Raw genomic sequence first — 23,258 nt, 5'->3', positions numbered from 1 at the left:
TAGGAGGAAGGGGCTTCAGAGGTGGGCCAGCACAGGCTGTGACAGAGGCTAAGCGGACTGGGAGGGGAGGCACTTCTGGGAGACAGCGGGGGTCTACTCCCTGCCCCTCATTGTTTGCTCATCTCACTCTAATGAGGGGGTCATTTCCCCTGCTCTGATGATTCGAAGCCTCTGCCGACACCCACAGGACGGTGACTGAGGCCTCCACACTCCTCAGCATGGATCCCAGCTCCCACTCAGATCTGGGGCCACAGACACCTCTCCCACCCCCTGCCGCCCCTGTGAGCAAGCTGTTCTTGTGAAACGTGGTCATAGTTTGTTAGGAGGACCTGTTTCCTATGGGGATACAAACCAGTGTTGATACCAGTACACACACACGTCCAGCCATGGGTGCAAAGGGAAGGAACAGTAGTTCTGGGGTGTCTTTGCAGACCCAGAGGCCCCGGACGCCAGTCCCCACAGCCACAGCCACATGGGTCCTCCTCCCTCAGTTGAATGAGATGCTGCTGCACAGACATCCCACAAGTTCCACAAAGGGGCCCGACTGTCCTTTCCCTTATACACACCTTTAACGGGTGCCCCATGAATCTCCCCACACCCATTCCCCTTGTTGCATCCTCATTGGGATGAAGAGGTAGCTGCCTCCACCACTCTCCACATTGCAATAATCCCAGTGGGACTAGAGGATGCTCCCGCTACGATGAGGCAGACAGTCCTGTCCCCATGGCCAAGACTTTTCGTCTCTGGTCAGGCCACCCACACAGGAAACCCTGGATGAGCGGAGGGTCATCCCAGCGCCGTCGTCTGGCCACATGAGGAAAGCAGAGAGAAGCTCCATAATGACAAGGGCCGTCTCCAGGCTCCATCCTAGAAACTGGTGAGTGTCCAGAGGGCTGAAAGGCACAAGAGCAGCTCTGCCTCCCCAGAAGGTTCAGGGATGCAGAAGACGGTACAGATGCCCCAGAAGGGCCCTAGCCAAGCAGGCGTTAGAGAAGGGGCTGATGAGGGGGTCCCTGGGGAAAGTGAGAGCTGTGCGTTCCCAGGGGCAGCCTGAGGAGTCCTTGTCTATGTGGAGGAAAGGTGTGGCCACCTGTAGACCCAGAGCTCCTGTGACCTCCCTCATCCTTCCTTCCTCTCAGGATCGCTCTCTGTGGAGCAGCTCAACACCAACAAGATGACAGTGGCCTGAGAGCATTTCCCACGAAAACGATCTTTGTTCACAATTTACATACATCACTCCAAAGGTCCTCCTCCCACACCCACCTCCCCCACCTCCCTAACCCCCCCACAATCCCGCTCCCCCTCCCCACCCTGGTGGTCCTGCCCCCCTCCCTTCCCCCCACATCATCCAGGATCAGCACTGGGAGGAGGAGGAGCCCCTAGGCTCCCCAGGGGGCTGCCCTGGGGCCTCGCCCTGGAGGGCCGGCCCAGCTGTTCCCTACTGGCTGCAGTGTTTCTTCCTCCTCTTCCCACGCTTCTTTGTGTCAAACGGGTCACGCTTTCTCTTTCTCAGCTGTGAGGGGCGAGCCAGCCCCAGAGCCAAGGCTGGCCTCCCAGAGACGCCGAGGCCAGCCCCGGGGATGGGCAGCTTCTCAGCAGTGGCTGGGCGTCCACACAGAGCCCGCTTCCTCGACTTGGGAGCGGCTGGTGGAGCTGGGCTGAGGCCTCTTCTCTGAGAGGAGGGGGACTGGGGAGCATTCTGGGCCCCCCAACCTCCAGAGGAAGCCAGGGCTGAGACATGCGCAGGACTGAGGGACATCCCGAAAGGCACCAGTATATGCTGAGAGTCTATGATGAAGACGCTTTGGAGCACCTCCTCGCTCTCACTGGACCCGTCCCTGGGCACTCGGGCCTCCCGAAGAGGAGAGGCCTTTCTGAGAACAGACGCATCCCTGGATCTCAGTAGAGGGCCGGTGCGCCTTTGACCCTGGGGAGGGGAGAGCCGTACGGGCCGGAATATAGAGAACTCCTGACGTCCTCCAGAGGGAACAAAGACTTTGGGCCTGCACAGGGCAGTGTCTGTTTGCATGAGCCTATGAAGAGCCTGAGAATCAATCTCTGGTGGGCAGGCTTCATCACTGACCCCTAGATGGGGGTCTTGGTCGTGCCTCTGGGCACCTTGGCCGGCGTCGGACTCAGAAGGACTTGAGGCCATTCCGGGTGCACTGTGACTCGGGGCTGCCCGCACACCGTCGTCCTCTTTCAAGGCCAGGAGTCGTTTCTGCACCAGCTGGTAGGAGGGAGGAGGACAGTGACGGCTGCACACACACGTGTGAGAGGAGGAGCACTGGGCAGTGGGACAATGGCCCTGGGGGGGAGGAGGGGACGGGCGACCCCAGGACTCGAATCCAAATACAGACACTGTGGCAGTCCGGCCATTCTCCTGCAACTGATTCCCAGCTTTGTGACCTTCCCTCCCCTCCCGGCTCCCTATCCTCTCCTTCCTTTCACCCTGCACTGCACCCACCCCAGAACGGGCCCTTCCCCATGCCAGGTGTCCCAGGCAGGGGAGGGATGGACAGCGCTATGTGGCCCTCCTGTTCTGGGGCCCTACCTCTCCCCTGTTCACTGGGGTCCCTCTGTGCCCTGGTCTTCCTGAGTGTCCCTTGTGTCCCCTGTTCTACCGGGGATCCCTCCCTCCTCTGGCTCCCCTGGGTCATCTGGGTTCCCCTGTCCCCTGGATCACCTGGGGTCCCCCTCCCGTGGGGTCCCCTGGCTCCCTGAGTGTCCCTCTCCCTCCCCTGTCTCACTTCTTCGGGGGTGAGCCCTTCCTCCTGCTCCAGCTCCTTCTCTAGGGCCAAGAGATCCAGCTGTGGGTCTGGGGAAAGCAAATCTGCCAGGAATCCAGGGTGAATGACTGCCTCCACCTAGAACAGAAAGAAGAGGCTGTGAGCATCCTCGGCCAGGAGTGGCCTGTGAGACAAGAAGGCCAGGAGGGAAAGTGAAAAGCAGAGACCCACCCCACTCTCCTCCACAAGGCGGGGATGGTCAGCGCGCACACACACACACACACGCAAACATGCACATACACAGTCACACACAAAAGAGCACATATACAGAGGCACAAACACAGACACAAAGGCATACACACAGATAGACACAAACATGTACACACAAACATCTGCGTAAACCTCCCCTAAAACCAGGCTCAGGAACAAGGAGCTGAGCTTAAGTCCCAACGGCCTGAGCAGAACCCAGATCTTGGGTGCTGAGAGTTCCATGCCCTGGCATCTTGCAGACCCCAGTCTCCAGGCCTAGCCTACTTTGGTGACAAAGTCCTCCTGGGAACACAGCTTGTCGATATAGCTTAAGAGATCCGGGTCCGAGTAGGTGCCGTCCTCTTCCTGCTGCAGCTCATTTCCGTCCTCTCCCCATTCTGCATCTGAGTCGCCTGTGGCTGAGTGGACGGGCCCCACCAGCGCCTTCATGATGTCCATATACTCCCTCACAGCCTCAGGTGGAATGTCCTCGGGTGCCTTGGGCTCCGGGGGTCGCTGGGACCCGTGTGGCTTCGGGCGGGAGGGCTGGGCCCTGGGGCCGGACATCCTGGGAGCACAGGCTGCGGCAGAGCAGGAGGAAGGGAAGGAAGGTGAGGGGCTCCCGGTCCACCTCCTGACCACCGAGCGCACGCTGGTGAGGGCACTGTTGGGGGACATTGATGTGGGTGTGGGGGGGTCAGGACCACCTGGAGCTTCATGCACAGTTGGAGGGGGGAGGTAAGGGGGCATCTAAGAGAGTCACATATAAGGAAGTGGGGAACCTCCAATTTTCCAGGGGTGTCCCCATCAAGCCCACTTCTTAGGCAGACTTTGTGTGCAGTCCTTTGACAGGGAGGCGTGAGAGAAGTTACAAGATTGACCAAGTCAATACCCCGTAGTAACAAAGGGCATCTGAGACCCCACCCCCCACCCCCCCGCCTCGGTGGCTGCTTTGCTTGAAAGACCAATGCCCCTGTCTTGAAGGAAAATGATCCACATGGGAAGAGTGGCCAACCCTGGGCCCCTGTTACCTGTGCGTTCAACTCCAGTGGGAACCTGGGTGGCTGGCTGAAGGCCCACTTTCGGGGCTGGGGGCCCCCGAGGATCCAGCTTCGGTGGGGCTGGAGGAGGCAGGCCCTGCGCACACTGCATCCACCGCAACTGCTGGATCTGCCTCTCCTCCTCTGCCTCAAATTGCATGAACCTGGGGTGTGACGGAGGCACAGGCCATCCTGAGAAAATGGCCTGGGTTCTGGAGCCCAACAAAGGCAGCCAAGAATGAGGGATTGGGAGAGGATGTGCCTTGGGGCTGTCAAGGCCCTGTGAGGTGCTGTCCACAGCAGAGAGCTGCTCCTGGAACTGATACAATATCTGGGACTCTTCCTGCCTCACCAGCACTGGAGAGCATTCAACAGCATAGCGCCAGGTCGCTGCATTGAACCAGGTCAACAGGACACGTGGCTGACCCAGGGGGCACCCTCCCCATGCCCCCCATCCAGAGCCACATGAAGGGCTGACAGCCAGAGGCTGGAACAGGCATGTGTTCCCCACAGGGGTCCTTGCCCAAATCCAGGACCCTGGGTTGGGACTGAGAGTTCTGGAACGTAGACCTGGAGACAGGGCTCAGGAGAGGCTGGACGATGTGGATGCTGAGCTTAGAGGACAGGCCTTCCTTTCCTCTGAGAGGTGCTTGTTTGTTTGGTTTTGTTTCTTAAGCCAAGGGGATTACCGTGGAGCAAACACTGGAAGGGCCAGAGACCCTTGGGCTGATGACAGCTGGCTTCCCCAGCCTCTTGAGGGATGCCAGGGTACCCACTCAGGCCACTTTTCGTGAGGAGAGGGGGTCCCAAATCTATGTCAGTGGCCGCCAGCCAGCCACCACTAAGGAAGCAGCAGGCTGGCGGGTGGAGCTCTTTCCCCAGCCCAGCCCATATGGCCTGAGTTGGACCCCTACTGGACTCACAGCTTCACCCTGCCCCGTCCTGAGACCTTCATGTGAGGGCAAGGGTAGGTCAAACTCAGGGGAGGGCAGAGCTCGTGGTGGAGGAAGGACAGAAGACCCAAACTCTCAAGGTGAGGGAGGGGTTTCTGGAGGACTGTAGGGCCTCTGGGCTGCGGGCCCCCTGTTCCGAGCGACAGCCCTTCTCCTTTGTCCTCTCTGATGAGCACCCCCACGGCCAGACCCTGCCGTCACCCACTCGCCTCACCCTCCACGCAGCCCCTGGGCCCAGGACGCTGACTCACTTTTGCGCCATCTCGTAGTAGATCATCCGGTCAGAGTTGCTAATGTGCTGCCATTCCTGCACGGCCCTGCACAGTCCCTCCTCCAGTGTCATGGTAGGCTTCAGGCGGGCCAGGGATCGAAGCGCTGGGCTGTAAGCACTCGGGGTCAGTCTCTGTGCCCAGCCCAGCCCCCACCTGCCTGACCCCACCCACCAATGTGGACCACACATCATTCAACACAGCATGACTGAGCAACAGGAGAGTGAGAGGCAGGTGTCTGGGAGAGCAGAGACAAGGCTTCCCGGCTACGGCTGTCACCGCCTCACACTCACTCGAGGATGACCATCCACTCCCAGGCTAGAGCTGGGACACTGTGCCTTGGGGAGCTCTTTTCCTCTTCAAGGCTGCCTTTTCATAATAAAAATCACCATCATCAGTGAGGCGTGGCATGTGCCAGGCAATCTGCTCACACTTCATAGATTAGCCCAAGGAGTCTTCTGCACGGTCCTCTGAAGGTGAAGTGTGATTGTCCCCTTTTTACGAGGGACCGCAGGTTTAGGATGGAAATGCCTGCCAGGCTCACAACTCTAGTGGGAGAGAGCCCATGCCCTTAGGAGAGCTCTACCATCACCCTGTTCCTAGTGGAATTCTCCACATCAACAAAGTCGAGGCGTGCATGAAGCGCTCTCCTGGGCCCCGCGCTCCTCCCCCTTCTCCGAAGTGACCTCCCCCGGCCACGTACACTCAAGTGCTGTATGAAAGGAGACGTCAGCACAGGAGAGTGTGGCATCCACTCCTTGGCTCCTCAACTTACACCACGACCCTCTCTGACTGCAAGTCTTCAGGCCGTATTACCAGGAGAATCATGGAAGAGCAAGCTGGCTAGACTCACAGAGGGGTGGGGTCAGTTGAGATAAGGCACATTTCAGTCATGATGTCGTGGACTAGCAGGCTCGCCCGTATGACCGACAGTGTGCCTTTTCGTGGCGTGGACATCGCCTTCACACCTTGCTTCCAGTATCCCTAGAAACCTAACCTGCGAGTCCATCCCCAGTTCCTCTTTATCTAAGAGCTCCGATAAGTTCATGACCCCCTGAGCGTTCACTCACATGAGAAAGCAGGAAAGAGCTTCTGCATCAGGACCCTGGGGAAGGTGTCTCCAGGCCAGTGGCTTGAGGCGCTGCCACCGTCGGAAGTTACTGTACACGCTCTGGTGGTTAGAGCAGTCCTCCTGCGAGGCATAGGGCTGGTTGGTGTCCAGGCTGCCCTCCCTGGAAGTGCCACGTGGCCATGGCCCAGAGTTCACTGGGCGAATGTTAGGGGCCATCTGGGCAGCTGGTGGTGGAGCTTGAGGAGGAAAGCCTGGGGTCCAGCCTCCCTTGCCAGCCTGAGTAACTCCAACAGCTGGAGCAGTCACAATGGTCTCCATCGCAGGGGTTGCTAAGAATATGGGTGCAGGACATGCAGCACTCCCGCTGAGGGCCCCTGGAGCGCTCCAGTTGAGGGGGCCCTGAGGAACGATAAAGGTCTGAGTCTGGGGGGCCTGCACTGGCCTCCCTTGTGACCTGACTTGTACAGTGAAGTTGCAAGCCCCAGGGGCACTGGGGCCACAGCCACCATTAGCCACCAAAGGCATCCTGGGGAAAGCTGGCAGCCGCAGGCTGCTGCCAGGAGGGAATGCGGGGGTGATGAGAGGTGGCAGGTGCTGCTCCCAGGGTGGCCAGTGCTGGGCGCCAGGAATGGGTGGAGGAAAGGACACTGCCATGAAAGTAGACAAGGAGGCACCGGGGTTCATGGTGACATCCGTTCCCAGCACTGCAGATGCTGTTGAGGCAAAGGAAAGGAGTGAATGGAGGAGGAGAATGGGCAAGTGGGACTGAGGCTTTCTGCGGCATCAGAGTGTAAATCTCCACAGATGAGAGACTCTTGGACAAGGGAAACTGCAGCGTGCAAATGTCTTCAAGTGATTTTCATGCCCTGACCTCCAGTTGAGAATTATTCCACTGGTGACCCCACGCCCATCCACCAAGCTCCCTGACCCCTGCCTGCCGAGAAGAAATTGCCTCAGCAAGCACTCACTTGGAGAGCCTCCCTAAGGCACACCCTGGCACCTAAGCCTCACAGGCTGTCTCCCAAGACCTGGAGCTGTGTGGACATCTGCTCTGTGAGAAATGCCCCTCAGCCGGCATACTAGCAGGTGGGGCCTTCTGCAAGGTAAGTTCGAGGCCCCCAAAGGCCCTTCGTGGACAGGCACTGTGTAAAATATTAGGGCCCCACCTCCTCCTCAGTCCTCCTTTTCCTGATGCTCAGTATAAATCCCCTCTTTCTTTCCTAGCCTCACAAAACAAAACAAAATGCTGGAAAATATCTCTAATGGAATCCTGATACAAACCCATGACACTGGCCCAGAAAGCACCTGCATCTCCGAACAACCCACAGCAGATACGTAACATGGGCCAGGTCCTGCCACCCCTTCCCCAGTGCCCAGAGTCACTGTCATCAGTCAGGAGTTCTGTTCCTAGGGGCTTGGGGTGGTCTGAGAAGTAGGCGCGTGTCCCTTAGATTCTGTCATTTCACAGCCAGTGATGGCTGTAGAGGATTAAACAAGGGCCAGGGAATTGTCATGTTACATTGGTCGTGGGAGTATAGACTGCCTGTGGTCCTTCCCCTTCCAGCTCCCAATAACGGAGAGACAATCTGAGATGCAGGCATAAGCCAGATGCCATGGCGATCAAGTTGTCTGAAACACATCCCTGTTCAGGAGAACAAGGTACACAGCACGGTGCACCTAACTCACCAGAACAGATGTCATAGGACGTTTAATAGTAACACAGAAGATCATCTTCCTGATCCTGGGCTACACTCCTTCCCCCTTTAAAAGAGGAAGCAGGCTTCATAGACATTCCACCCGAAACAACCCCACTCCACATCTGTTCCCTGTCCATGAAGGAGTGACCTGAAATAGGAACAAACTCTTCCTCTCAAGGCAGCCTGAGGGTCCACCATGAGATACTGGACAAGATGAAGTAGGTCTGAAGTACTGCCATTCCACAAAAGGAAGAACAATTCAGAGCAACTCAGGAACCTGAGCCCTCTCTTGGCTGAAGTTACTCGTAATGGTTGCCCATCCCCTGTTGAATCCAAGGCAACAGTAACCTGAATTGACAAGTGAGCTCTGGGCTGGGAGGAGTGGACGAGGTGTGGGCTGCGGCAGTTAGAGTAACCCCCTGCCTAGCTCTCGGAGAGGACACTTCACTGCAGGTGTGGCCACACACAGCCCCATTGAATAGTTTTCTCACCAAGACCATCTCTCCCCACGGCCCCCTGAGATACAGTATGCTCCTGTTCAAACCCCTTTGAAAGATATGGTGAGGCAAGCTTCAGGTGCCTGAGGAACACAATACAGCTCTAGGCTTTCCTCATGACCCTCCCTGTGTCACCACCAGGACGTCACACACATCCTTACACACACGTTTCAAAGTGGCTTGTCTCCCTTCTAGAAAGAATCAGACTGTCTGCTGCCATCCTTTCTCCATAGCCAGGGCAATTCCTCTGGATCCACCTCCAACGACCCCTCCTCCCCAGGGCAGTCTCAGGTTTCTTCAGGCTCCCCAGTCTCCCCAGGTGAAATGTCCTTGTGCGTCCAGTGCTCTCTTCTCCCTCTACTTCAGTCCAACTAGGTGCCCACAGTTAAGTGTAACGTGTGAACCTGAAGGATGTGAGGATGCCAGGGTCTCTGAGAACACACCCCCAGCCTATAGGCTTACCTCCTATTGAAGCCATCCTGCAGGCTTGGGCACGGACTACTGCTGCCTGGTAGCCTCAATGAGAAAAGTCAAGACCAGGAGCCAGAGAGCGACCTGCTTCAGCAAACGCTCGGGATCCAAGTCAACGAGGGACACGTTTGAAAGTAAACCGGAAAATGCGGGCTGAACCGTTCTGCGGTGGGGGAGGGGCAGAGGGCACGTGGGTCGGGGTGGCGTGCGCTGGGGGGACATTCCACGAGGGCTCTGGCAGGTAGGCAAGAACCGGAAGTTCCTTCCACCTCCCACAGTGGCAACACAATTGGCGTGTGCCTCTTTAGGCAGTTTATAAACTGTTGTTTTGATTCACGGCACCGAGGTTGAGCATGACAGTCCCTTCCTTTCACGTCTTTATCCATCAACCTAGGTTTTTGGGTTTTTTTTGTTTTTTTTTTTTGCGGTACGCGGGCCTCTCACTGTTGTGGCCTCTCCCGTTGCGGAGCACAGGCTCCGGGCGCGCAGGCTCAGCGGCCATGGCTCACGGTCCCAGCTGCTCCGCGGCATGGGGGATCTTCCCAGACCGGGGCACGAACCTGTGTCCCCTGCATCGGCAGGCGGACTCTCAACCACTGCGCCACCAGGGAAGCCCTGGAGCTTTTATAATGAAGGAAAACTTGTATGATTTGCAACCAATAACTTCATACTAGAGGAATGGTGAGGCAAAATATTGTACCCAGGCACTCGAGAAAGGCAGGCTTCCTTGTTGCTTCCTCCCTTTGTTCAGTCATTCAACCAATTATTTACAAGATTCTCACTCATAATTCTGATACAGTATTTGAAGGACTCTTCTCAAGGCCACTGATACAAAAATTGCACTGTGCAAAAATTAGCCAGTCCCAATACTGCAATCACTTTTGTAATACTTCAAAATCCTACACCCCACAGACAGAGATAATCAAATTAGCCCAAATGTAACTTGGGAAGACCAGTCACAGAAGGGAGTATCTAAAAGTCCTTTGGATCATGATCTCTGACTATTCCTGCACAGAAGGTGGGGGCGGGCATTGACTACTGAGAAAAAACATCTCTGGACATGCATCACAAGCCTCAGAAGACAGTTCATCTTCCACTCAATCACGAAACATTAAAGAAACGAAGAGATACCATGTTTGTTTCTTGTGGAGTTTTCAAGTCTGCACTTGGAGGCGCTTAGTGCTGTTACATGTGAGGGGTCTTCAGAGGCATCCTGTTGAGTGAGAAATGCTCTAATCTTGCATTTGACCAGAAAGCGGATCTGATGATTGAAGTTTCTTTGGGAAGTATTACAAAGTCAGGTCAGTAAGTTGATCCCGCTACTATTTTTGTTGTTGTTGTTTTATTGTCAACTGAAATTCTGCAAGATATTATAAAAAAGGAGGGAGGGAAAATAAAATTGTTCCCATACTACCTGTTGAAATTGGCCCAGATTGTCAACTCTTTCTCAAAATTATTTTTAAAAAAACCCCAAAACCGTACAAAGGAAACACCTGTGAACACGGAGAAAAAATATTCTAGTAGAGTAAATGCGTTGGAAAAACTCTAGGAACGGAGTCAGGAGACAGTATCTTAAGAGTGTTTCCCAGGTCTGAAATTCTTTGCTAGCATTGTTCTTTAACGGAAACTTCAGGTGTGCTAGGAAAAAGGACCTACTGTTTTTTGAAAGGCATTAACAAGAACCAAGGAACGGCAGTCCAAAGGGCATGAAAGTACTTGCCCCAATTTGAGGCTACTGTGCTTACAGCGGAGCTCTCCAGAACTCTTTGTAGCTAAGTGCATGGGTTTCACGAGTGCAATATAAAACTCACGAGTGCACATTTCACAAGAGCTGGTTTTAAGAAGAGACCGTCACGAAGGTTCCCAGCGAGGAGCGTCGCCAGAGAAGTTCCGCAGCTTGCCCGACCCTCCATTTCCGTCCTCTCCTGCAGAGACCTCCTAGGCTCGCGCACCCCGCGCCTGCACGCCCGCGCAGGCCTGTGCACGCCCACTGGGGCGGGTCTCTCGGGCACGGCGGACCGTCCTCCAACAGCTCCCGGCGTCTGCTGGGGCAGTTTGCTCCGGAAGACAGGAGCGCATTCGGGAGCGCGGAGGGTGGGGCCCCAATGGCTGTCCGGCGGGGGAGGGGCCTGTCATGGCGGCCTGTAGAGTCAATTCTAGGAATCCTGAGGTAAGGGGTACGGGGACTTTTCACCCCTCAGGTGTCACCGCTCTGCACTGTTGTTCACCCTGTGGGTTATTTGTGCCCTTGTCCATGTAAGGAGACTCCCCACAATGTGGATTCACGCCCCCATAGAGCTCGATTCCCTTGAGATGTTTACCCCAGGATTATCGGCACCACTGGGGAGCCGGCTGCATGAAGGGTTCAGTGATTGCGGGGCCTACAGTGGGGGCTAAATAGTGTGTGCGAGCTATTAAACAGGTGCCGTTCTAGTCTGCGCGTTGTGAAGAGTACAAAAGCTAGAGGGAAGTTCTTGCGAGTTGAAAACCCTCATCTGGTTCCGAAGGTGTAGCTCAGGTGATTGGAAAATGAGTGAAGATGGAAGGAACACACTCATCGTTTCACTAGTGTCTTCCTTCTTATCATAAAAACATCAGTCAACGCTTAGGTTCAAACTGCATTCTTTTGTCGGTGATGCGAGCAACTTTGCTGAATGTGGTAATAAACATGTATTTGTAGTCTGGTGTCAAATCATGATTGATTTGCAAGCATAGATGGGGTCTGTACATACTTAATTGGTTGGTGGGAATCTGATAGGTAGTCAAATGTGTGGGTTGGTTTTGTCCGTGGATATTTGTGTTTGAAGGGAGGTCATGCCTGTGTTTTTGTGAGAGTGTGTAAGAGTGAGCGTTGTATTTGGAGGGTGTTGAGATGTGACGCAGGCATACTCAAGGAGTTGGTGGTTAGGTGTTTGTAATTTGGTGTTTGGGGAATATGTTTACATGTGTTTTTTTCACCCCTGAATTTGGGGATTTGTGTGTGTGTAAGGGTGGATTTGGAAGGATTATCTGCATATGCGTAAGGGCAATGTCAGGAAAAGTAGTGGTGTATATTACTTTGGGTGTCCAGTCTGTTAATTTTGTATATTTGGGGAATGTAGGCTGATCATTTGTGTATTCAGGGCATGTTGTATGGTTATGGGGTGTTTGTGGGTGTGCATTTTCGGGAGCTGTGTATGTATATTTGGATGTGTAGAGGGCAAGTCTGTGACTATTTTATGGGGCTGGTGGATGTTGAATGTGTAGGTATGTTGTGTTTGTATGATCCTGTATTCTGCAAGATGGCAGAGTTCATTCTGTGTGAGAGGTTGGGAATATGGGGTTATGTATACGCCAGTAGTGTGGTACTGTATGTGTATTTGGAACAAAGGGCGTATAGGGTGACATTATTGTCTATTTGTAGTGTACTGGGTAATCGTGGTTCTATTTGGGACTTGTGGAGAGTTGTGTGTTAAATGAGTTTGTGTGTGTATTCAAGGGGCATGGCCACTTGGAGGAATATTTGCTGAGGCTGTGCATTTGTAATTTTCAGTAGGAGCCTCTTAGGCTTATGTATTTTGGGAAGTGAGTATATGTGTATCTGATAGAGAGGTGGGGTTCTATGTTTCTACAGGGAAGATGGACAATTGCATTTGTATGTATTAGAAATATGTGATACGGGTATTTGTTAGTACTTGCATATGTGTGAGCTGGCTCCTGATAGCTAGGGATAATTTGATATATGGAAGTTGTTTCATAAACGGTTTGCTGGAGATATTTCCATGTATCTTACTTGTGTATTCTAATCCGTGTGCGTGTCCATCATCAGGTGCATGCATTATCAGAGTTTGTTCATAAGGTATGGAGTTGTTAGGAGTATTCAAAGTGTATTTCTTTGGAGAACGCTAGGGTGTTTATACATGTGTTTGGTAGGAGTAAGAGGTGGTCTGTCTATATATTCAGGGTTAGGGTAGAAACATATATATATACACACACACACATATACAGTTTGTATGTTGGAGTAGTGGTGGGGAGCTTGTATTCTGGAGAGGTAGCATAATGTATAGTGTTTGGGAGGGGATCCATATGTTCAGGGGTTAGGAATATTTGCATGTGTGTGTCCATAGGTGTGTGAGAATTGTGTATGTATCTTAGTAAGACTGCAGAGGTTGTCGGTGTTTTTCTGTTTTGAGTGTGTCTGAGCATTTGGGGTGTATACTCATGAGTAGTTTGTGGATGTGTGTATTTGTGATTTGTGAGTGTAGCAGGAGGCTTCGAGTCCTCTATGTGTCTATTTCAAAATGTAATGCCTGAAGAATTTAGTGGTGTTGCTTGTATGTGTGTTCTCAGTATTAGTGAGGTGGACTTATATGGACAGTTGACCCTTGAACAACATGGGTTTGAACCACACGGGTCCACTTATAGTGGATTTCTTTTTCAGTAACTACTACAGGACTACTACAGGATCCATGGATGCAGAGCCACTGCATGGAGGGTTGGCGCCCTAACCCCCAAGCTGTTCAAGGGTCAGCTGTATTTGATAAGTATAGATTATTTGTGTCTGTGTGTGTTTTTGAGTTCCTGGGGCTTCTGGGGTTGTATTCTGTGGGACGTGAGAGTTTAGTTTGTGTGTTTGGAAACCAGTAGGCTGTGTGGGTTCTGTGTGTGTGCAGGAGTCCTGCAGTCTATGTATTTTAGGGCCGTGGGATTGCATATGGGTCTTTTTTTGGGTTGCACATGAGACAGTTGTGTACTTGGTGACCCTGTGTGCTTAGGTACTCAGTGTGTACATCTGGATGGCATATTGGTTGCACATGTTTGTTTTCAGGCCCATGTTGTGTGTGTATATATAGTTGTGAGAGTGGAATGTGAATATTCAGGGTGAGTAAGGTTTCATCTGTAAAAATTTAGGTAGTAAGAGGTGGTCTGTTTGTGTATTTATTCAGGGTGAGGGTGTGTGTTCAGGAGATATATATATATATATCTATGTACAAACACAAATGTGTATGTGGTGTCCTTTTGGTTATATATCTGTGGTGGGAGTTGAGAGTTCTCCTTGGGGTGTAAGTGGATTCTGTGCACATATTCACAGGAAAAGTTATGGGATGTGCTGGAACTGGTTCATACTGTCTTGGGAGAGTCAATGGTGCATATCTTTTCCCAGCTGTGTGTTTAGTGATGTCAGGTGGGTAGCTTGAAATTGGTCCTGCTGGGAATATTTATACCATGTAGATACCATAAGTGAAGTCTTTCCTGCCTTTCTCGGAGAGCTTTTTATCAAGCACTTAGTAGCGTACCACTGATGTGCGTGTTTGGATTGTGTATGTATGAAGCAAGAATATTTGGGCATCGGTGGGTACGTATGGGACCCTCATGTGAATTGTGAGTGGGGCATCTGGGGCTATGGGCCCTTGTATATGTGCATTGACCCTGGTAATTGTGAATCATTGCATTGCTCCTATCAGGTTGGTCTGTTCTTTAGGGCCAGAGAATCCCCACAAATGTTGTTGATTCCCAGTAGAAATCATGCAGATGGATACAGGGGTGTCTGTACCTTAGGCAGGTGGACACTCCTTCAGCATTTGTGTGGTCCTAGCATCTGGGTCCCTAGAAGGGGGCGCCTGGTGGACAGATGGCCATGCAGAGCAGAACCTTCACAGGTGTGTTGTTGGCATGACAGGCAGCAATCAGAAAGTCTTGGGGCTTCCTGGATAGGAGGTCAGATGACCAAGGGCTCTCCCAGGAAACCCCCCTGAGAATCAGTTGGACAGCTACAGGCATTACTGGCTCTTCTGTGGCACAGCGGACGTGCAAGGACACCCTCCACATGGGGTCCAGAGCCATGTGTCCCTGAGCCCAACTGCCCCAGGGTGGTGGGAACTGTTGCATATCAGGCTGGTCAACTGTATCACTAGGTCTCAACCAACCTGTCTCATGGAAACCTAAGTCCTCACGGATAGGCAGGACCTCTAGGGATCACTGAGCTGACAAGGACAGAGGTAGGGAGGCTTTGTCACTGAGGGAGAGTTGGGGACTGAGACCTGGAGAGCCTGGGGAGTCCCACTCTGAGGAGATACGGCTCTGATGTTCCCAAACCCTTTAGACATGTTCTCTGTTCTTTTCTGAAGGCTCAAGATGCTTCTAGCAGTGGGAAGCTTATCTCAGTTTCATGTTTCTCTGATAGGATGAACTGACCCTTTTATTCACTCTTCCACATCGAGCTGCAAACCCATCAGAGGGAACCATGTGATCGTTGTAGCCACCAGCTGACCCCACAGCCACCTTGTGCCTCCCTTGGACCCACCCAAGCATTTCTGAGCCTTCTTTATGGTGAGTCTTGTGGCCTTTTCTCCCTCATTGTGACTCCTCCTGCCAATAAAACATGCTGTGAATGTTAACAAAAGGAAACCTGCACTAGAATTGGAGTCTGGAAGGCCCGTAGAGGGAGCTCTCATGCCGTGCCACTCATCATCAATTACCCCAACAGGAAGAGGTCATTTACTGACCCCAAAGAGGAAGTGCAACCACTTTACTACCCCAGCTGGAGGAGGGAAGACTTCCTTCCTGGCCAGCAACAAGAAATAGAAAATAGAAATAGCTAATAGAAAATTCCGCAGTTTAGCCAATGAGACGCCGTTGTCACCTGAAGTTTTACTTTCCTCCAGTGAACTTTCATTTTTTCCCTTGATGATGACTTTCTTTCCTTGTCCCACCCTCCTTACTATACAAGTCTTCTGGGACTTCCCTGGTGGTCCAGCAGCCAAGACTCCGCGCTTCCAATGCACGGGGCATGGGTTCGATCCCTAGTCGGGGAACTAAGATTTCCACATGCCATGTGGCATGGCCAAAAAAAAAGAAAGCCTTCCATGTTGTGTAACCCGTTGGAGTATCTCCCTTTCTATCAGATGAGATGCTGCCTGATTCATGAATCGTTTAATAAGGCCAATTTATTCAAAATTCAAAGTAAATCTTCCAATTTACTCAGTTAAATTTTGTTTTTTAATACATTGGGGGCATGCAGAGGTGGCCACTAACAGTTTAATATGTATCCCTCCAGAAATGTTCTGTATAAAAATATGTATGTGCACTTTTCTAAAATCCACTCTTATGATTGCTACTGCTAACAAGATGATTTTATGATTAAATACTTATCTTTTTAAAAAGAAAAAGGTAAATATATTGGTGGCAGTGATGGGATCTGAAGCAAATTTGTGATAACATTTGGGACAAGGAGGAACAGGTGTGGTGCCCACAACTCCTTTGAGTTCACTGTCTTTCTTGCCATTCCTGAAGGTTGTTGGTAAGCTCCTCTTGGTTTGAGCTCCATTCTCTTTGCGTTTGTGCTCCCAATCTAACTGGCTTTCCTTTACAGGGCAGGTCAGTTTGGCTGGTAGAGGATTCTCCTTGAGGCCAAACCCCTAGCCTTTCAGATGGAAATTCCCAGGACACAGTAACATCTCTTGGTTATTGCCAGTATATTTTTTGAGTGGTAAACCATAGCCCCTAATTTTGTTCCCTGGATTCCACACTGGGCACTGCTGACAGTGTAGTCTGCACTTGCCCATCTGTTTGGCATCAGCCCCCAGTTCCCATGCTTGGAGCTGTTGGTGGTGGCTATAGTTCTCCATTTTGTTTGGAATCAGTTTGCAGTCCCCCTTCCTTGGGATTTGCCGTTTGGATCTTTTTCCTCAGTCCAAGGATCCCTGGGAATCGGTGGTGGTGCATACCAGGCCTTCTTTTGTCCAGGACATAGTAACATCTCTTTGTTACTGCTGATATATTAAGGCGCAGGTTTTTTGTGTGTTCTTTTGGGTTGACAAAGGCTAGCTAAGGAAATGAGATCCTTTATCGCCCAAGAGTTGAGAATGCCAGCTTCTGGCACACCTGCTTATTTTATATTTAAGAACTATGGTCCTGGAGGTTGTAGATATTTAGAAAGATGGAAAAATTATACTAATATTGATCTAGAATTACAGTGGTCATTGTGGGGCATGTTCCAGTTAGACAAGATTGTACATTTAAGGAAACCACTAGAGAGCAAGGGTTCACAGATTGCACAGGGAGAATGAGATGCCTGCTTTACTTGGTATGTAAAAGTTTACAGACGGTTTCAAGATTCCAAAATAGCTTCGTTTAGAGACTTAGAACAGAAAGCTAATGAAAAATTAAAGAGACAAAAGGTACCTGAGACAAAAGACCGTAGGACGGATGTGACTGCAGACGCACCTCCTACTGTCCCCCCCTTTCCGTTGTCACCCGAGGACTCTTGTGTTACTCATTTCCTGTCTGAAATACTTCTCTATTCCAAAAAGAATATTTAACAATTGCCATTTAAAGTAAAACTACCTGAGGTTGCAGGTGAGCCCCCTCAGGTGTCCTTTACCCCTTGGTCAAAGACTGAACTGAGAGCTGTAGTCAAAGAATTCTCTAAACCTTGGAGGAACCCCCAACATTTTTTAAAGAACTTAGAGTCACTGTCAGGGCGTATGTCCCCAAACTGCTAGATCTTTATCCACTTGTACACATGTTGGTAGGACTGGGGGAAGCCCCAGAATGGATGTGGGAAGCAAAATGACATAATCCCTAGGATGGTATTCAAGATCCTCAACCTAAAAAGGCTTGCAGAATAACAACTAATCTTTTATAAGCTATTCCTAAAATGTTCCCTGCTCACACTTGGTCTATTATTAATTGGCCTAATAATGATTGATGTATTATTCACTCGTACAAACAAAAGAGGGGTGAATCTGTGGAAGACTTTGGAACCAGTTTGGAAGCTCTCTTTTTACAGCAGTTGGTGTTCCAAGCAATAAAAAGGCCACTCAGCCTGCTTTAACTGCCCTCTTTGTAAGTGGATTATCTTCTGAGATGAGTGGATTGATAAAAGGGCAGAAAAGAGGGTGGGAGGCTATAGGCCTGACTGAACTCGTGACTATAGCTGAGCATTTTGAAAGGACCTTGGAGCAAGACCACAAACAGAAATCCACCAAGCTCATAGCCTTACAGTTACAACAGCTCTAAGGCAAGGGACACAAAATGACACCTGGGCCTCCCCCATTACAACCTCCTAGGGGTCCATGATCAATTTGATGACCCAAAGTTGATGTTTCATTTGTAATCACTGAGGACACTGGAAAAAGAGGTGTCCTCAAAGGTCCTATGCAAACTCTTCACAAATGCTCTCGTATCTGTCTCAAAGGGAGGGCCCCCCATGACCCTCTCCCCTAGTTGGCAGAACTCCAGAGGTTAGGGTAAACTATTAGCAGCAATGACCTTAAACAGCCCAGAGGAAAATATAATGAAAAACGGCCAAATTTTAGTTGATACTGGAGCTATGCTTTGTACTTTAAACCCCACTCTCATAATTTACTTTGAAATCTACATTAAACTCTAACCCTAACTGTAAACATAATTACCTAACCCTTTAACACCCTACCCCTAGCCCTAACCAGAGCTGTGCTTTCTACTCTAAATCCCACCCTCAAAGAACAACAGGTCCCTCTGAGTAAAGAGGATGTTTCCATAGTGGGAGTACCTAATACAGTTCAGAGAGAATTTTTATCTCAACCAAGATTCCTTTCTGCTATGCAGTATAGCCCCAGTTAATCTATTCAGTAGAGATCTCTTTTCTAACTTCAAAGGGCCAGTACATTTTGCCTCCAGTGGAGATCTCACCTTAAAATTTCCTGATCAACGTGAACCTGATCAGTTATGTTCCTTACAATCTGTCCTGGACCTAAAAGCGGAAGTTCAACAAAAGTTCCCTAATTGGATGGAGATGCCTGCAAATTTGGGGGCTACTTCTGACAGGATGCCTGCAAATTTGGGGGCTACTTCTGACAGTGTTAACATGAGAAGAATAAAAAAATGCAAACCTATAAAGATTCAGATAGATGTAGCTAAACCTCTCCCTAGGTTTCCTCAAGAGCTATTAAAGCCTGCGGTCATACAAGGTCCCATAGCTATTGTAGAAGACCTAATTGCCCAGGAGGTAATCATTCGTGTACTCGTCCCTGCAGCATGCCAATCTTGCCTGGTTGGAAACCTGGCAGGATGGCGATTTGTCCAGGACTTGGGAGCTGTTAATAAAAATAGTTCTTCCCTGTTTTCCTGTTGTTCCAAACCTAGCCACCCTTGTGTCACAAGCTTGAACTGACTTGAAATGGTTTACAGTTGGAGACCTTTGTTCACCTTTCTTCAGCATCCCGGAGACCCAACAGCCAATATCTACATGCCCTTACTTGGAACAATCAACAATATACCTGCACTTTTATGCCTCAAGGGTTCACTGGGACTCCTTCTTTTTTCCTCCCAAGTACTTCACCAAGATTTAAGTACCCTCTAGTTCCCTGAGAAATCAGCCTTTTTACCATATGGAGATAACCTCCTGCTGTACTCAGCTACTGTAAAGGTTCCATAAGGCATTCATAAAAGATTCCATTTATTTGCTGCAACAGTTAGCTGAGAAAGAACAAAGGAAAAATTACAATTATCCGTAGACGCTGTTCATTACCTAGGACGTAATCTAAGCACTGAAGGAATTCAGCTATCTCCAGAGAGAATTAGGCTGATACAGGAACTTCCTAGACTCACAACTAAGTGCTAGCATTGTGGATTTCTAGGTTTAGCTGGTTATTGCAAGCTCTAGGTTCCAAATTTTTCTGTTACCTCTTCCACTCTGTGAACTTATTAAAGATTTAGTTCCTGAATCCTTTGCTTGGGAAGATAAACATAAGCAGGTTTTTATAAGGCTAAAACAAGCACTGCAAGAACTGCCTGCCTTAGGGTTACCCAAATGATCAGGTTCAGGTTGATCCGGAAACTTTTTTTTTTTTTTTTTTGCGGTACACGGGCCTCTCACTGTTGTGGCCTCTCCCGTTGCAGAGCACAGGCTCCGGACACGCAAGCTCAGCGGCCATGGCTCACGGGCCCAGCCGCTCTGCGGCATGTGGGATCTTCCCGGACCGGGGCACGAACCCGTGTCCCCTGCATCGGCAGGTGAACTGTCAACCACTGCGCCACCAGGGAAGCCCGATCCGGATACTTTAAGGTGAGATCTCCACTGGAGGTAAAGTATATTAACCCTTTTAAGTTCGAAAAGAGATCTCTACTTAATAGATTAACTTTAGGTTATTCAAAACCTTTTCCTTTATTTGTGCATGAAAGGCATAATCAGGCCGCGCAGAACTGTGTGAGCATGGTAGTAAACACAGGCCTATTGCCTGTTACAGCATACAACTTGATTCAGTTGCTTTTGCCTGTCTCAGGTGTCTTAAGGTTATAGCCACAACTGCAAATTTAGTGGAAGCCTTGGCAGATTTGACTCTAGGAAATGAAGTTTATTTGCAAACTCCACACCTTGTCCACAGTCTTCTTAACGCTGAATTGACAACATTTCTCCGCAAGTATCACTGGATTAACTTCCTGTGAAATCCTGCTTTCACCACCTAATCTTTAAACGTCACACCGTTCTCAATCCTGCTACACTACTACCTCTGCCTCACAAAGGTGAGGGCCGTGACTGCCAGGTAACAGTGTCCCATGGGAATTCCCTGGGAGTCCATTGGTTAGGACTCCGAGCTTCCACTGCAGGGAGCGCGGGTTGGATCTCTGGTCGAGGAACTAAGATCCCACAAGCAACTTGGCGCGGCCCAAAACAAAAACAAAACAAACAAACAGAAAACAGTGTCCCGTTTTGTGACACCGTGTCCTGAGTAAACATGTTACCAAGTCCAAGCTTGCTCTGCTTGCCGCACGACAGGCCATAAATCGGAGATGAGGTGTTGAGGCAAGGAATATGACTTTATTCAGAAAGCCAGCAGACCGAGAAGATGGCAGAGTAAAGTCTCAAAATAACCATCTTATCGGGGTTTGGGTGCCAGTTTCTTTTATAATACAGAGATGGGGAGGAGATGAGGAGGTAAAGTAAGAAGGCCATAAGTTTTGCGAATAGCCCCTGGAATGGCCAGCCTCGGGGAGGAGATGTGTTAATTTCTTCTTAATTGTAGCCATCCACAGGTGGAAGGAGTCCATATGTTTCCCTGAACAAAGGCACTTTGGCTTAACATTCAGACAGAGGGACAGGATTCCCCGAGGCAGGCCATTATGTACAGGAACAGACAGTATCCTTTTAGTGAACAAAAGCAGCAGAAGGCAAAGGTTAAAGTAAAAGGAACAGATCCCATGGGGAGTCCGATTTGGCTCTTCCCTGTTACAATTCCCTACTGTCAATGTCCATTCCACAGTCTTGTGGATAAAAGGGGGTGACGGCCCTTCTAATTGCTTCATCAGATGGATCTTTCCGGGAGTGTCCACCATTGGTGCCGGTGTTCCAAACGCTGGGTTTTTGGTTTTTTTGTTCCTCTCTGGAAAGTGTGTCCTTTACACCTGTAGCCTTAAAAAAATATTCTCAGCCTAAAAGTTGAGAGTTACGACCTCTTTGATGGGAATTTTGAGGGCTTCAAGCCTGGGAGGCAGCATCTCAAGTTAAGGAATTCAGCACTTTTCCATGTACGGGAAGATGCAAGGGTCTGGGCTCACTGAAATCAGTCATTTGATATGTACCTCAGCTGTCTGGGGCCTGTGTCCTATATTCTCATATCCTGAATTTCGTCAGGGCTCACCGGCTCACGTTGGGGGGCTGCAGTCGCTAATGACTGATGTGTCAGGAAATATTCCATTTCTCAGATCCTCTCCTCTTGGTCAGGATTTTGACCAATATTTGGGAGACGTTTCAGGATCAAATTTTGTCCCACGGCGCTGGGAGGCTCATCCCAGGTCAGGGGAGAATTCTTGATATGCCACTCCAGGTGCTAGTTTTTGGATTAGGCCCTATTGCTAATTAAAGATCTTCTGGATCCTCTATCTAATTATGATCCAGGAGACATTTTCCCTTGTTGCTTCCTCCTGTACCTAGAATCACACTATTACAATTATTTCATGTTATAAATGTGGTCTATTTTCTCAAGATGTTTAGCCATTGAAGTATTGTTGGAGGCCTGGTTCCATACTGGGTACTGTAAGAGACGCCAGTCTTATAAAGTAGACAGGATATAAGTAATGCAGCTAGTAACGTTAACAAAGACACAGTACAGCAGGGAGACACAAAGAGCAAACAATCTGGAAACAAAGAACAATGATCAGTATAACTACTTGTAATCCAATTGCAATAGCGAGCGACCAGAGGTACCATAACTGATTTAGTGAGCCATCCGCTGTTTCAGTGTACCAGCAGTGCGTACTTAGACGTGCATGGCTTAATCTTTGGGACAAGCATATGCTACTGGCAGGATCACCCAGGTAGAGAGAAAAAGATAAATGTTTCAATTCTGCTTACAAGGGTATAATTTAACAAATGACTGTAAATCTAATGAGTTTAAGGGGAGCGTTTTGCTTACACCTGGAAAACACAGAGTTAAAACAGTCATTTTTCAGATAGAAACCATAAAAATTATAACCATAATTATAACCAAAATTATAACCATAAGTATAACCCTTTTACCCAGGCATGTGCAACTAATCGTTTTTGTTAACAGCTTTATGAAGCCATCAGGTTTCCCATTTAGAATTCTTCAAGTTCTTACCCAGTTCACCTTTATGGTTTGAAAATCAGAAACTTGTATTTATGCAAAGGTCCTTTCTATAAATCTTCTTGAAGAGGAAGCATTTTTGCAAAGGCATCAGAGTGAAACCATGACTGTGTACAATGGTGAAAGACTTAAGAAGGCACGTTTCAATCTGATTACAGTGCAATTGAGAAAGTAACGTGGTTACTGCGGTGACATGCAACACTTTCAGACAATAAAGAGAATTCTGTCTGGTAACATTTTACCAGGACATACCAGATTTTAGGAACTCCATATAATCTGTAGAATACCTGTGTCATTTGGCATACAATAGAACCTAAGAAGATTTATTGCTTATTTGACAACACTTCCTGTGTCATTCAACCTAATTAGTTAATATCTCTCTTTGGGGTGTTTCAGGGGCCCTTTGAAGCACCCCAAAGTTAGCTAGAGGTCAAAGGAACTTCATTATAATTTGATTTGGGAAGTTTTGTCAAAAAAATAAGAAAAGGGTTTAAAACAGATAGGATCCCATGTCACTGTGAAACAATAGTTATTCACTTAGCCAAAGTAACAATAAAAGATTTCAAAGGCAAGTACAGAACAGATCTCTTAAAAGGTAGAAAAACTTAAAATCTGGTATCAAAGGCAGTCCAAAATCTTAAGAAACCTTGTCTTCTTAACAGAGAGAAAAGCGAAATTCAAGTTGTGCACCAGCTTACTTTTAAAATGTATTT

The 23,258-nt window shown here is 49.5% G+C and overlaps 1 protein-coding gene, 1 long non-coding RNA gene and 1 pseudogene across 3 annotated transcripts in view; all 3 read left to right on the top strand.

Annotated features, from left to right (window-relative positions):
* LOC308620769 (centrosomal protein of 78 kDa-like) overlaps positions 1-23,258 on the top strand; it is a 571,052-nt pseudogene that overhangs the window by 84,066 nt on the left and 463,728 nt on the right. The gene's annotated exons all lie outside the window — the stretch shown is intronic.
* The window catches only part of LOC308620079 (uncharacterized protein), a gene marked incomplete at its 5' end in the record, with an annotated part of 92,727 nt that overhangs the window by 68,608 nt on the left and 861 nt on the right, over positions 1-23,258 (top strand). The window contains 2 exons of the mRNA XM_081239415.1: positions 15,141-15,286; positions 20,326-20,464. Coding sequence (XP_081095541.1) covers positions 15,141-15,206 — 66 coding nt within the window. The 3' untranslated portion in view covers positions 15,207-15,286; positions 20,326-20,464. The remainder of the gene's footprint in view (positions 1-15,140; positions 15,287-20,325; positions 20,465-23,258) is intronic.
* Positions 564-1,544, top strand: LOC308621110. The gene is made up of 3 exons (XR_014016404.1): positions 564-877; positions 1,140-1,244; positions 1,514-1,544. It is a non-coding gene; the product is annotated as an uncharacterized lncRNA (long non-coding RNA).

This window comes from Mesoplodon bidens, assembly GCF_964165515.1.
Source record: "Mesoplodon bidens genome assembly, chromosome: 7".
In the NCBI taxonomy this organism is placed as follows: domain Eukaryota; kingdom Metazoa; phylum Chordata; class Mammalia; order Artiodactyla; family Ziphiidae; genus Mesoplodon; species Mesoplodon bidens.
Note: the sequence above shows the minus strand (reverse complement) of the source record. Positions and strands in the feature narration are given on the sequence as shown.